Source organism: Diceros bicornis, chromosome 28 (genome assembly GCF_020826845.1).
Source record: "Diceros bicornis minor isolate mBicDic1 chromosome 28, mDicBic1.mat.cur, whole genome shotgun sequence".
NCBI lineage: Eukaryota > Metazoa > Chordata > Mammalia > Perissodactyla > Rhinocerotidae > Diceros > Diceros bicornis.
Window position 1 is genome coordinate 22,526,801 of NC_080767.1, and position 15,091 is coordinate 22,541,891.

The 15,091-nt window shown below is 56.7% G+C and overlaps 1 protein-coding gene across 4 annotated transcripts in view; it reads right to left on the bottom strand.

The window, feature by feature from the left end:
- Positions 1–11,935: 11,935 nt before the first annotated feature.
- WHRN (whirlin) overlaps positions 11,936–15,091 on the bottom strand; it is a 94,671-nt gene continuing 91,515 nt past the window's right edge. For 3 of the 4 annotated variants that reach the window (XM_058523862.1, XM_058523860.1, XM_058523863.1), the window contains 3 exons: positions 13,493–13,674; positions 12,878–13,000; positions 11,936–12,589 (listed from right to left, as the gene is read on the bottom strand). In XM_058523862.1, coding sequence (XP_058379845.1) covers positions 12,407–12,589; positions 12,878–13,000; positions 13,493–13,674 — 488 coding nt within the window. In that variant the 3' untranslated portion in view covers positions 11,936–12,406. The remainder of the gene's footprint in view (positions 12,590–12,877; positions 13,001–13,492; positions 13,675–15,091) is intronic. The other variant, XM_058523861.1, reaches the window with a different exon arrangement.

The window sequence follows — 15,091 nt, forward strand, 5'->3', positions numbered from 1 at the left end:
CAGGGATTTCAAGTGTCCCAGCTGACTGGGATGTGTGGCCCTGGGAGAGAATCCCTGGGTCGGAGAGTAACTGGTTGGGGAGGAGCAGGTGCGGATGGCCGGGAAGGTCTCTGTGGAAAGGTGACGCTCGAACAAGTGACTGGAAGGAAGAGAGGGGCAGGAGTGAGCCCCAAGAAGGGCTGGCGGTGGAATATTCCGGAAGGGCAAGTGCAGAGGGCAAAGCCAGCTGGGCTTTCCCTGAGAACAGCAAGACTGTGAACCCAGAGCTGAGAGGGAGAGGCAGGAGCGGGGAGAGGGGAGCAGGCACAGGCTCCAGTCCCTGTATGTGGCCCCCCACTCTGGCCCCCTCCAGAAGCCAGGGATTCTGATTCAGGAAACCAAAAGAAGAAGGAGACAAATTTGGCCTCTGTATTGTCCAAAAATCCCTCCAGGTGATTCGGATGAGCAGCCAAGTCTGGAACCACCAGTGTGGGAGAGAAAAATGGATCTTAGAGTCAGTGCGGACCTGGGTTCAAATCCTGACCCCACCTCTTGCCCCCTCTGTGACCTATGAGGCTTTGCATTTCTAAGTCTCGTGGTTTCTTCGTCTGTGAAACGGGGATCAGAAGTGCAGCCACCCCACAGGGCTGCTGCCAAGACTCGATGAGGCAACGCCTGCAAAGTGCTCAGTAGGCACCTGGAACGTGAATGAATGAATGAACGACTGAACGGACTTTCTCAAGGTTGGCTTGTGAGGATCTGGCAAAGCCAGAGCGAGAACCAGGTGCCCTCCTCCCGGTAATCACCCCACCCCTCCACCCCCTTCCCTGCCCATTCCTACATCTGGGTGGCGGGGCTCTACCCATGGCCCCCAGCCCAACGTGGAGCAGCGCCAAACCCTGATGAGGCCCCTTCCTGCAGCTCTGGTGACCACGTGGGCCATTGTGTGAGGGGTGGGCTGCCCCTCCCTCCCTGGTCATTAACCCAGGCAGCACTGCCATCAACACCAGGTGGCTGCCGCTGCCAGGCATGCCCCGTGGCCCCTGGATAACCCCGAACCCATCTGAGGGGCAGCTCCTAAGCCCAAGGAGACCAGCCTCCCATGTGGTGCCCTCTGTTCCATCTCCATGACACCCCCGAGCCTTACCCACCCTCCTCCCTGCCTTTGCCTCCTCCAGGCACACAACCTCCACCCATGGGCCAAATTCTACTTCACCAAAGCAACACGTCCAAATCAGAGCCCTCCGAACCCACCCCGCCCTAGATTAACCCTCATTCACCCAGGTGCACAAGCCAGATGTGACCGTCATCCTGGACACTTCCCTCTCCCCCCGCCCCGTAACCAGACATCAACTCCTACTGATTTTATTTCCTAAATCTCACCAGCATCTGCCCCATCTCTGCGCCCCTATGTGGCCTCCTGCAACAGCCCCTCCTGGAAAGCTCTCGGCTCCCTGGGATCCATTCCTCACACTGCACCAAAGGGGTCTTTCCAAAACAGAAGCGTCCAGACACGGCCCCTCTGTGCTTAAAACACTCCGAGAGCTGTCCATCGCTCTGAGAAGCGGAAACTCCGTACCCCAGGGGCTGCTCCGGCCTCTTCTCCCTCCACTGTCCTCCGTGCACCCTACCACAGCGAGCTCCTGCGACACCGGCCCCTTGCTGTTCCTGGGACAAATGCACCGTGCTCCCCGTCCTCACCCAACCCCACTTCTTCGCTCTGTTAATGTCCAGGCAACCTGCGGATCTCAGCCCCGTCCGCCCTCCTTGGGGACGTGCCACTTGGAATTAGATGGTAGGTGTGTCTCCCTGAAGACGGGGAGCTCTGTGAAGTGCTCATCATTGTATATCCCCAGTGCCCGCACAGGCCCTGACTCACAGTAAAAGCACAGTAAATGCATGCTGGATGACCTACTGCATCTAGCCAGTCCCCCAAACCCGGCTGTGGCCCTCGCAACTACCCAGTGAGGCTGGTGTGACATCCCCATTTTATAGGCGGGTAAACAGAGGCCCTGAGAGCCCATGCAACTTGCCCACACTCAGAGCCGGGGAGTGCCGGTAGAGATTCAAACTCACTAAGACCGACTCTTATCAACCACGCTTGGTGTGCACACCACTGCAGCCCGCGGAAGATCATTAACAACCCGGGCAGGGTGAAAGCCGAGGCTCTAACTTCATAACGAGGTTCTGGTCCTGCACAGTGCCTGCCGGCTTTCTCAACTGTTCTCTCATCCTTCAAGCACCTGACGCTTAAGAACAGCCTTGGGAAGGGGGCAGGACAGGAATGGGAGCCACTGCGTGTGTGTGGGGGAAACTGAGGCCCAGAGATGGGGAAGAGATTGTTCCCAGTCACCCAACAAAAACACACACACACCTTGGCCCCCACTAGCCAGCTTGAGTATCTTCTCCAGAAGCTCGCCCACGTACAGCCGCATCTGCACAGCCCTGCCGTCCTGACCACGGGAGCCCAGCAAGCCTTTGGCCATTGGTCCCCTCCAGCCCCTGGGGCATGATGCTGTAACACCGCAGTGGCCATTTCTCACCCACTCTCCCAGTGCCCCCCACTCCGCTACCCCCCTCCATCCACTGTCACTTCTGAGCCCCATCTAAGTGCCAGCATGTTAATCAGACTGGCGGGTGAGTCTGTCTGTCTTCAAGCCTGGAACACGGCCCAGGACCGGATGGGCACCGGTGGCTGATGTGACGAGCCCTGGACAGTCACTCCTCCACACGATGTCCTGAGGCCCAGGGGCACAGTGGGGCCACCAGGCTTCTCAGCCAACCTGGGGGAAACCAGGCGCTGGTAACTTCAGGATCCTGGGGGCTGAAGGCTGTGTTATTCTGTCCTCAGCCCCTCTTTGAGCTCCCAACATCTCCCTCCCCTGGGAAAGCAATGAAAGCCCCCCTAACATCACCCACTCCTACCTGCCCAGGTTGCTGCATTTACCCCACAGGGTTACATTCCACAGGAGTATGGGCGTCAGAGGAGGCAGATGAGGAGCTCAGGAGTGGGCTGAGAAGAACCAATGGGAGCCTGGCTTGGGAAGTGGACACCCAAGTTCCAGCCTGAGTGACGCTGGACAAGTGTCTCCCCCTCTCTTAGCTTTGGAAGCTTGGGGGCTTGAGATTATTTCTAGGGGTATCAGAAATGACCTTCCAGCATGAAATCTCCCGGGTTAATTTGATTCCACTTGCCCACACAGGCAGAAACACGTGCTGATGGGAGCCTGCAAGGCTCAGGGGGTTAGGGTACACGGTTTTGTGGGTTCTTCAGGTTATCTCTTGAAAGCTGTGTGGCCTTGGGCAAGTTGCTTCACATCTCTGAACCCCAGATTCCTTGTCTGTAAAATGGGGATAATACTGACTTTACAGGATCCTTGGGATGATAAATGAGACCACGTGCCTGAATTCCTGGCCCAGTGCCCAGCTGGCACAGAGCTCACCCGCAAATGACTTTGACCATGTCCGTGAAACGCAAATACGGCCTGCTCCCTGCAGGACTGAGTTTAATTCTCCTGGCTCTGGAGCTTCCTCAACATCAACCACAGTTCTCGCTTTGGGTCCTGTACCCAAAAAGGGACAGCCAGCCCTCCCAAGTGGACAGAAATGATGCTATCTCCCTGGTACCCTCTTCCCTGTGGCCCCCAAACTGGTTCCAGAGGTCACTGACCCAGCTAGAAACTGTGCCCCCACCCTGAATAGCCAAGGAGGGGAGGAAACGGGCCTTCCTCAGTCAAGTGGAACATGGGTGATGGGGAAGGTGTGGTCATATCGAGGAAACACCCATGCAGACACACACACACACACACACACACACACACACACACACACACACACAGAAATTCACGCCCCTTGAGAAGCGTCAAACAAAGAAACGTGCACCTGCAGGACAGCGTTGCTAACAGTAAAACTTTGCTGAGCACCTATTATGTCAAAGACTTTCCATGGCTTAGGATGCCATTATTTAATCCTCATGCCAATCCAAGGAGGTAAGAATAATGACGTCCACTTCACAGGAGAGGAAGCTGGGTTTGAGCCAAGCTGTCTGAATCCAGACAGTACAATCTTAATCCCTTTGTGACTGAACTCACAATAGGTGAAAAGGTTGGCAACAACCTCGCTGTCCAATAACAGGGGATCATTGACATAAATTGTATTTCCACTCAAAGGACTATTAGGCAGCTATTAGCAGTCAAACTGTAGAAGAATAGGAAGTGATGTAAAAAACTGTGATATGTTATCTGAACAAGTCAGTTATAAAATAATATAGATCTAGTTTGAGTCCATTCAAGAAAAAAACAGTGAAATATGGAGGAAGGGAGGGATGAAGGGGAGAAGAGAGAGAAAGGTGCTCCAAAATATTTACAATCATCATCACTAGGTGGTAGAATTATTGGCAAGTGTACTCTTTTTCCTTATGTGTATTTTCTAAAACTAAGAGTTGCTTTAAAAATAAGAGTAAAACGAACACTTACTATTCTTAAAAAAGACAATACAAGAAAAAGCCACCACCCAGCACGCCTGGGAAGTGCTTCGCTCTGATGAGACCTGGGGCACGCCCCTCGTCAGTCGCCTGGTCATGAAGGTTGGGAAGAGTGATGGGCTCTGTGAGGCCCTTTGCAGCTCTGACCTTTTGTGACATTCTGTGACATTCTGTAATTCCCACCCCACACCCTCTCTCTTCCTCTTTTTAAACTCTGATACTATGCATTCTTTCCTGCGCCTATAGCCATGACGCAACATGTAGGAACGTGTGAAAATCATAAAAAGGAAAGAAGCAATCAGCCCCCAGCCTTAGCCACTCTTAACATTTTAGGGCATGGTGTGTATTATCTGATTGGAGCCTCATGGTCAGGCATTTAACAGATAAAGAAAGGTCCAGAGAGGTTACACAACTTGCTCAAAGTCACACAGCACATGAAGGGCAGAGTTGAGTCAGCACCCACAAGGAAAGCATTACCCTCCAAATGCATCCCTGACTTAGGGGGGCTGAGTGCAGCCTCCTGGGCCCTGAGGCCCCACCCAGTCCTTGGTCCTTGGCTGTGGTCCCAAAACTCGGAGAAGACTGACAGCTAGGCATCCCACTCCGGCTTTGATGACGTGACGGGCTCTTCCCCCAGAAGAGGCTCAGCAGGAGGGATGAAAGGGCGGATGCTGACGAGGATCTAGGGGCAGGAGTGGGACCACCCTGGGAGCAGGTCTCTCAGCAACTGGGCTGGAGTTTGGCTGACACTTGGCGAGAAACATCAGAGCCAAGAGGGGACTGTGGGCTGGGGTGGAGGAGGAACCGAGGAATTAAAAAGGCGAAGGTTTGGGGGCAGAAAGGCCTGGGTGCAAACCTGGCAGCTCTGACCTTAGCTATGTTTCCACACCTCTCTGCTATCCTCGTCTCAGGGGCGTGCGTGTAAAGTAACGGGACACTGTGTTCGCACGGTTTAGCACACGGGGGCGCTGTCAGCCTCCTCCTGGCTCCTCTGGCCAATCAGCGCTTCTTCCCCGGGGCCCCGCCCCCGGCTCAGCCTCGAATCCCTCCCGCACAGGCTGCCAGGCAAATCTTCTTAGGGCATCACTCTGCTTAAAGGCCATTGACGGCTGCTTCACCTTCAGGTTAGAGGCCAGACATTTCGGCCTCGAATTCAGGCTCCTACTAACTCGTCCCCAGGTCAGACGGCTGCTGCATCGCGCAGCTCCCATCACAGACCAGGAGCCTCATCTCATACAGGCTTCCTTTCCAGATCCCACACTGCAGGGAGCGGCTTGAGGGGTGTGCCTTGTGGCCTGGCTTCCCTGGGGCTTCCTACAGCGCCAGGAACCCTCAACTCCTGGGTACCATGCAGAGCAAGGGCAGCCTCCCATCCCCCAACACCCTTCACATGCAGCTCTCTTAAAAAAAAAAGGAAAAAAGAAAAGAAAAAGTCCTGATTTGTGGCATTTACTGATTTCCGTAGCGTAAATACCCTCACTCTGGTCCATTTCAAGGTACCAACACGGTGTCACTAAGCAAGCATGGGGAAGAGACGCACACAATCAGCTCTCACCAGATGGCACACTCCTGCAACATCCCACGGTAAGGACCACGAACCCCAGTGAAGAGCTGTGTGACCTCAGGTAAATGACTTAACCTCTCTGAGCCTCAGGCTTCTCATTTGTAATACGAGGACAGCAACAGCACCCACTTCAAAATAGACGAGAGCTGCCCCCTTCGCAGACCTCACTCCTCCCAGTAAATTCCTTGGGCCTCAGTTTCCTCATCTCCAAACTTAGAACGTGGGCTGAGCAACTTTCCGTGATGCCACCTCTCCTGAGCCTTACAGTGGCACTGAAGCGGGCATCCCCATTCCCATTTTACAGACGGGAAAACTGAGGCACTCGGCGCTGAAGCCGGGCTGGGGATCTGAACCAAAGTCTTCTAACTCCCGGTCTCCAGATCTGTCCCACCTCCCGGGACTGAGGAAACATAAAAGGACCTGGAATTCTGCTGGTGACTGAGCTGGATGCCTTATAAATACCCTCTCTTGCCTCCCTCACGGGGGTAAACTGAAATGTCCGTGGCGTCCACCAGTCTCCAAACTACCGGCTCAGCACAGCCGCCGCGGGGCCGGGGCTGTTCCCGGTCTCTCTGGAAACCCCAGCCCTGGCGCCTCTGGCGGGCTGTGCAGGCTGGTGGGAGCTGATGAAATCCCCTTGCAAGAAACAGCCCAAATCACATGTTTCAAACGCAAACCGCTGAACTCGGGGAGGCAAAGGCCCCACATGGGCACTTCTCCCTCATGCAGAAGAACTGAGACTCCTCCGGGGAATAAACCCAAAGAGTCCCGGAAACACCATGGGGTCCATCCCCCTGTTGGTAAGCCAGACTTAGACCCCCTCAAAAGGATGGGCAGAAATTCTGTTTTCTTGACCAAACAAAACCAACAGCTGAAAAATAAAACCCACCAACTAAAGAGGAGGTGCCTGGAAAATTCTAGTGGGAAGTCCATGTATGTATCTACTCTCAGTCCTTCATGCTTCAGTTTCAGCCATTTCTTCTCATTCTGTTCTAGAGGATAGGAACAATGTCTCTTTTCACGCAGCCTGTCTCAGTTTCTCTTCTCAGCTCCAAAATAGCTCCCAGTTTGTTATCAGCTACCTTCGTTTCCAACTTTCTCACTCAGAAGCAGAAGGAGTTGTAACTGTAGATAATGATGAGCTCCAACCTGTCATTTCTTTCAACAAAAGCCAGGGAAAGGAGCAGGAAAGAGTCTCGTCCAAGGGTGCACAGCAAGCAGGCTCTGACTGCCGGTGCCAGCTCCAACACACTGGGGAGAAGCCAGCTCTGCGCCTGACCTGCTGTGCGCCTTAGGGCAAGCCGCGCCCCCTCTCGGGGCCTCAGTCTCCCCATCTGTGTACCAGGAGAGGCTGACCTTATTTCTGCAGTCAGTTCCAGTCCCTACCACTATCGGAGCTGCCCACCCTCACGCTGGCCCCTGCTCTACCTCCCTCCCCCTGCCAAAAAGAGGAAAAGAAACTTGCGTTGGGCGTCCGGGGAGGGCGCGCGGCTCAGAGTTGTCAGGCCGCGCGGGTTGTTGCCGGGTGAGCGAACCTCACACAAATCCCAGGACAGAGAAGTCCCACCTCCCCGGTAACCACAGCGACCCGGGCCACACCTCCAGCCCAAACACAGCCCGAGGCCCCGCCAAGGACCAACCCCGATCCCTGGGGACCCCTCCCCGCCCTGCGACCAGCCCCAGCCAGAGACTCAGCCAACGCCCCCATTGTGCAGAGGCGGAGACTGAGGTTGGAAGGTGGAGACTGGGGACCCCCGCAGCCGGCCGAGTCTGGACTTGGACCCTGATCGCCTGCCCAGGGCTCCCTCCCATTCCCGGAGCGGCGATCCCTCTCCTCTCCGCGCGCGTGGGGTTTCCACGTGGGAGGGACCGAAAGCAGCGCCATCCCTGCGGATCGGAACCCATCGGCGCTGTCCGCTCTCCCTCCCCATTCCCCCGACCGAGAAACTGAGACGCAGCCCGGCGCCGGGACCCGCCCGGGACCCCCCGCGCGCCCCTCCCGCCTCACCTGCTGGCCCGCGCGCCGGTGGTTTCCTGGAGTTGAGCGGCAAACAAAGGCCTCCAATCCGGGCGCGGGGCGGGGCGGCGACGTTTTGCATAATCCCCGAGGCCGGCCTGTGACGGGCGGGGGCGCAGCCCGGGAGGCGTGGCCTCGGGAAGATCCACCAATCGCAGAGAGACGGCCGCCTGTGGCCCGCCCCCAAGGGTTCGGAAATCGCAGATCTGGGAGCTGAGGCTCCCCCTGGACCCCGCCCGGGCGCAGACGGGAGACCGAGGCCCGCAGTGCAGACCTTGTGCAAGGTCGCACAGAGCCAAGGCGAGGAACAAGTCACAACCTCTCATGGTGAAACAGCCTACTTCATAATGGTGATAATAATAATAAACTTTTCTTGCTCACGTGTGTGTCCGGCACTGTTGGAAGCTCCTAACTATGCTCCATCCTCTCCTATGGGGAAGGTAGGTATTGTCATTAGCCCCCAGGTGTATTTTAGTCTAAACCACCATTAGACAAGGGGAGAAACCCAGGCCTGCAGAGAAAGAACTTGCCCAAGGTCCCTCAGTGAATACAGGACAGAAATCTTCCCTTCTCCACTGAAAGCGCGCCTTGAAGGTGGCGGTGTCAGGTGTCCGACTGGCCTGGGCTCTCGCCCGGGTTCTGCCACTGGCTGCCCCTGAATGTCAGGTAGATGGAATTCCTAATTCCCGCTTCACAGGGTAGCTGATGGGAATAAATAAAGAAACACAGCACCAGGCCTATAAGAAATAAATCAATGGCACTAATTTTAAAAGCTCCTCCACCAATCCTAATTCACAGGGAGGGTGTGGTGATAGGCGGGGAGACAGGAAGTGACTTGTCCCAAGGTCCAGCTGTCCTGCAGCCCAGTTCTTGTTCCTCTTAGCAGAAAAGCTCCTCCCAGTCCCCAGGTTGTCGGAGACTGCCTACACACATATCTAATGGGAATCATACCAGCAGCTTCTGTTCACTATAAAGGCCTACTCTGTGCCAAGGGCAAACATTTTAGCTAATCCTTACAATAATTTTCAGGTTAGGTTAGTATTACGCTCCCTATTTAAAGATGAGGAAACTGAGGCTCAGAGAGGTTAAGTGACTTGCCCAAGATCACACAGCCAGGAAGTAGTGGAGGTAGAATTTGATGGCAGGTGTCAGACTCTGAGGTGGGGACTCTGAGCTGTGCCTTGTTCTCTGTCCTCGCACTCCCTGTATGGGGCTACTCTGGGCAAGCAGAGAGGGCTCCAGGTGATTCGAAGGCTAGCTCAGTCCTTGCTTGGGGAAACCCAGGCTCAAGCCAAAATCCCGCCCTCTTTCCGCCTCCTCTTTCTTCTAGCAGCAGACCCTGGGACTCTAGCCCTACCTCCCCCTCCAGCTCTGGCAACGTGAGTAAAGATGATATGGCCACAGGTTTGCGTGGCCAGGTAGACCTCTGGCCCCTCCCTCCCTCAGTATTCAAAGCTGCCTTAGCCCATAGTGTTGGGTCCCTTCACAAGACAACAGGACACGTGCTTGTCCCGAGCTTCATGTTGTGGACCTCAGGCAGCCGTGGGTCCAAATTCGTCCTCTACCACTCGCTAGCTGTGCAGCTCTGGGCAAGCAACTGGACCTTTCTAAGCCCACCTGCAAAGGAACGTTTTTTAGGTTTAAAATTCCACTGGGAGGGGACCCTCACTTCCAATGGGCCACAGCCCGGGAGTCGGGCCCAGGAATTTCAGAAGCGACAGTTCCAGAAACTGTCCTTTTTACCGCGTACAAACTTGGGACCGCGGGCAGCAGCTGCGGGGGGCTCTCTGTCCCCTGGGGTGGGACGGAGTGGGGAGACGACTGGTTCAAGGCACAGAAAGTCACGACCTGCCCCAGAGCTCAGAGCAGGTCAGTGACAAGCCTGAAATTCACACGGTGAGCCAGTGAGAGAAGACGACCTCTTGGTTCAGAACAGAGGCACAAGACTTGGGTCTGGAAAAGCAGTGGTGTTTCTTCATTTGCCCTCATCCCGACTGCAATCATCCCCCGGGACTGACTCTGAGCTGTGGTCCACACGCAGCATCCCAACATCCATCAGGGGCGAGTAGCAGTATCCCCATTGTATTCACTTCCTGTGGCTGTGTAACAAATTGCCACCAGTTCATGGCTTAAAACAACACTAATTTGTTCTCTTACAAAGACAGGTCAGAAGTCCAAAATCAGCAAGGCAGGTTCCTTCTGCAGGCTCTGAGGGAGTATCCATTTCCCTGCCTTTTTCAGCTTTTTCAGCGGCCGCCTGCATTCCTGGGCTCGTGGTCCCTTCCTCCACCTTCAAAGCGCATCACGCCAGCCTCTGCTCCCCGCATCACGACACTTTTTCCTCTTCTGTGTCAGATCTCCCTCTGCCCCCCTCTTCCGAGGACCCTTGTGATGACATGGGGCCCGGCCCAGATAATCCAGGATAACCTCCCCGCCTAAACGCCTTAATCACCTCTGCAAAGTCCCCTTGCCATATAAGGTAACATTCACACCTTCCAGGGATCTGGATATCTTTGGGGGCCATGATTCAGCCTGCCACACCCATTTTCCAGACAGGGAATTGGGCTCAGGAAGATGAACTCACTTGCCCATGACCGCACAGGATACGGAGTCTGACGCCAGGAGATCTGGGGCTCCCGTGGCCGGGTGAGGGTTATTCCTTGCAGGCGTATTAGGACTGGGGAGCGATATACGGAGTCCCCTGGGAGGGGCTGGCCTTCAGGGATACGGCTGCTTCAGAGTCAAGTGGAATCTGGGGCTCTGGCCTCAGGTGGTCTCCTTGGGCTGGGGAGGGGACAGGGGCAGCTGAGAGGAAGACGTGGTGCCAGTCTGTGGAATCAACTGCCCCCAGCTCACGTCTGGCAGACCCCTGCACCCAGGGCTGGACAAAGCAGGACCTCTCGAACTCGCCTGCCCCAGAGAACCCCTGGGGATGGAGGAAATGGGCACCGGCTGGCACTGGGGTGCTGCAGACCACAGTTTGCCCCCGCCCTCCCCGCCCCCTCCACGTGTTTTTGCTTCTAACACCCACTGCCCTGGGCTCCGGGAACAGCTCGGCCTGTGCGGGGAGAGGGTGGGGAGTGACTGGGCATTCACCACCTCCCCCAGGCCTTGTCCAAAGACGGACAGCCTGGAAGCCCCGTCCCCTGGCCCTGAGTGGGGACAGCTCTAGGCCTAACTTACACGCCAGTGTCCCCTGTGGGATCAGGCTGCAGCCGCCCTCCCAGGCCTTTGCCTGAAATCCTGCTCTGCTTGGCTTCCCTCCTGACTCTCTCCTCATTTACTGCCCTCCGTCCCCGCCGCCCCTTCCTTGGTGAACCATGTGCCTACAAATCCTCATCTCAGAGTCAGGTCCTGGACCTGCCCTAAGATGGGCCACCTCTCCGTGTTGAAACATCCACGCACGTTGTGCATTCTACCCCATAACACACCTGTGTGTTTTAATCAAAAAGCATTCTCTGTAAATAACCTTCAAGTAAGATGTGCCAAGTTGCGGGTGTGGCTCAGGGGCCCCTGCACACCTGCTGCCTGTCCCAGATTGAGCTGTGCAGGGGGACAAGGGGGGAGGGGGTGGCGTGTGACGCTCTGGGGCCTCCCTCTGTCCTACCCACCCCTCTCTCCGCGTCGAGTAATCAAAACCCCGGCCACACGGGCAGGCCACACAGCACGCTGCACCCCAACCTTGTTCAGATCTCTTTATTGAAAAATTAAAGTCATAAGCTCTGTATATAAATACACTGACATCGCTGGTCACCTGCAAGGCCTCTGGGGTAGGCTGGGGGTGCGGTGGGAAGCTGGGGTCCCCAGGGGTGTGGAGAAGGAAATAAATAATAAATACCATGGGGACAAGGAGCTGGGGGGGGGGAGTCTGAATGGGGGGGGCTTGGTGCTTATTTGTGGCACTAAGGTCCTGCAAGACACCCCCAGCTGGGGGCCACGTCCATGAATCCTCGCGTGACCCACTCCAGATGAAGGCTCTGGCATCTGGCGATGGGCCGGGTCCTAGCTGGCCGTGGGTCGACAGTGCCCCATCCAACCCAGAGTAACAGGCCCCGGCAGGCCTCAGGTGCAGTGTCAAGACACAGGTGCTCTGCCCAGCCCTTCCTTTTCCCCATCCCGAAACCCACACTTATATAGCGCCTGCTGTGTACTGGGCACGGCACCAGATCCTGACCCGACCTCTGTTTGCCTGCCCTGCTCTCTTCTCCCGGTTCTGGTCCAGTGGACCGGGAAGGAGTAGGGGGAGATCTTCCTGCCACCCTGGCCATGCAGCCCCAGCCCCCGCAGAGCTTAATCATGCCAGGAGGGAGGAGACCCAGGGTCGGGGGCCAGGCGGCCGTGGGAGGCCCGCGGGCCTTGGCCCCTAGAGCATCACGTTGAACTCGGTGACCAGAAAGTCGATGTAGTCCCGCTCCTTGGTCTTGAAGGCCTCTGCGATGAGGCGCGCAGCCTCCCGATGCTCCTTGCCCCGAAGCGTCACCCCGTTCACTTCCAGGATCACATGGCCCACTTTGAGCTGCCCAGAGTTGTGGGCCGAGCCGCCTCGCTGCAGAGGCAAGACACAGGGCAGGGGGCACAGGGGTGCCTGAGGGCTAGGCCGGCCTGGCTTTGACTCCCACTAGGTCAGGTCCGACACTGCCAACCAGGCAGCTACAGTCTCGGCGTCCATTGCCCGGATTGGGAAAACTGAGGCTCAGCCAGAGCAAAGGTGGTATGAGCCTGGTCTGCCCTGGGGTGCTGGGTCACCTCTGGTGGTGGCAAAACCCTGGGGATGCTAAGAGAGGAGCCTCCCGAGATAGGGAGAGATGGTCTGGCAGGGCCCCTGGGGATGTACCTGAATCGTGACGATCCTCGGCAGGGGCTGGCGGGTGTTGGCGCCCCCCTCGATAGCGATGCCCAGGGTGGCCGCACTTTTCTTCACACGGACCAGGGTGGACGTGGGCTCCAGGAGGCCAGGCTGCGGGCGTGAGGAAGGAGACCAGGGACGGAAGCCTTCTCGGTGGACAGGCCATGACGGGCCCCCGGGTCAACAGGGCTCAGACCCCGCCCCGTGCTGGGAGCCTCCGGGACGCCGGCGCTAAGCTAAGCACTTGGTGTTCTCAGCTATCTAATTCTACAAAAATCCCTGAGGCCGGGAGGTTGAGGCGCTGGCCCAAGGCTGCCTGGTGGCGGCATCAGGACTTGATCTGGGCCCACCTGCCTCGGCCACCAGCCACGTCAGAACTGAGCTCAAAGATTCTCCAGACCAACCTCCAGCACCCAGCTTGTCAGTGTCAGTGGGAAGAAGGAGGTAAACCAGGCCTCCAGGCTCGGACACCCACGCCCTCCAGGGATGGGGCTCCCTCCCTCCCCTGTGGTCACTTGTCCAGCTGACCCCGGTCGGGACCTCCTGTCCTCCACCTGGGGCCTGCCCTCCCCTCACCCTCTGCACCCCCTCCTCCTCGCTCACCGGCTTGGGGGCCCCCTCTGTGGTCCTCTCGTTCCGAGGTGGCTCCTTGCTACTCCTGCTCTTGGTGGACGCCATCTGTCTGCCTCGGCCTGGGGCGCTGGCCTCTGCCTCGCCGGCGTCCACACCACTGTCCTCACTCAGGGTCTGCCCGCTGTCCGAGAGCTGGGAGAGCGTGGAGGCTGCTGGGAGGGGGAAACAGGAGGAGAGCAGTGGTTTATACAGCTGGGGTCACAGAGGGCTTCCTGGAGGAGGTGATGGAGCTTCAGGTGGGAAGGCTAGGGGCATCCCCCGGGCAGAGACGTGGGGCTGGAGGGCAGGGAGACTCCCCACCACCCTTCCACTTGCTCTTCCAACCGGGCCTGGCACCAAGGCCGCCACTTCCAGGATGTCTGCCTTGACTGCCCCTGGCATCATGATTAAAACAGAGGTCAGCAGGCAAACCCAACCCACAGATGTGGGTTGTTTGTTTTTTTTAAACTCAATGCTATCTTTTTTTTTTTTTTTTTTTGCTGAGGAAGATTGGCCCTGGGCTAACATCTGTGCCCATCTTCCTCTACTTTATATGGGACGCCGCCACAGCGTGTCTTGACAAGTGGTGCATAGGTCCACGCCCGGGATCCAAACCTGCGAACCCTGGGCCGCTGAAGTGGAGTGCGGACTTAACCGCTATGCCACCCAGCCGGCCCCAATGCTGTCAATTCTTAATGATGACCAACACATCCAAATTAGGAGGTTTCACATAAAAGTTAAATGTCTAATTTCTTGGAAAAAAAATGGTCTGCCATGCCCAGTCTGTACCCTGCATGACCCCAATTCCAACTGGCCTGAGCTGAGAGGTGGGCACACGCTCTCTGGTTCACCTGTCAAACCTGAGCTGCTTCAACGGCATCACCTCTTAGTTTGAGACACGCTGGAGTCTGGCAGGCAGGGTTTGAATCCCCTCTGGCCAGCTGTGCAATCCTAGGTGAGTTACACAGCCTCTCTGAGCCTCCATGTTCTCGTTCTAACACAGGAGCAATGATGCCTATCCCATGGGGTTATCATAAACACTAACAGACACGATGTACAGAGTGAAGCAGTCAAGAGAACAGACTGGTGCTAGACTGCCTGGCCCACAGTTACTCCCTGTGCCTCAGTTTCTTCCTCTGTAAAATGGGGATGGTAACAGTACTGCCTCCCAGGGCTGCTGGGAGGATGAGATGAGCTACTACATAGGCGAGGCACACCGAGAGGGCAGTACACCCGTCGGCTTTTATTATGGTGTGTCCAGCTCAGCGCCAGGTCGAGAGGCGGGAGGGATCCGTCTAGACAGCTCGGTTTCTCTGGCCACATCCTGCCTGCTCGCCCCTTAGTTCCCTCGCTAAGCTCCTGAACGCGGGAGCCTGCCTCCTGCATCCTAGTCTGCTCATTGCGTGGCATCCAGCAGGCACTCAGTAAATGTCCCCAGACCTGGCCTGCCACCTTCCCTGGCCACAGCGGGCCCTGGGTACCACTGCAGCCACAAGAGGGCAGCAGAATCCAAGAAAATGTACTCGACCGGCTAACAGGAGGGAGACCAGAGCCTGCGGAAGGAGCGGTGGAAACTCAGCTCTACCCTTC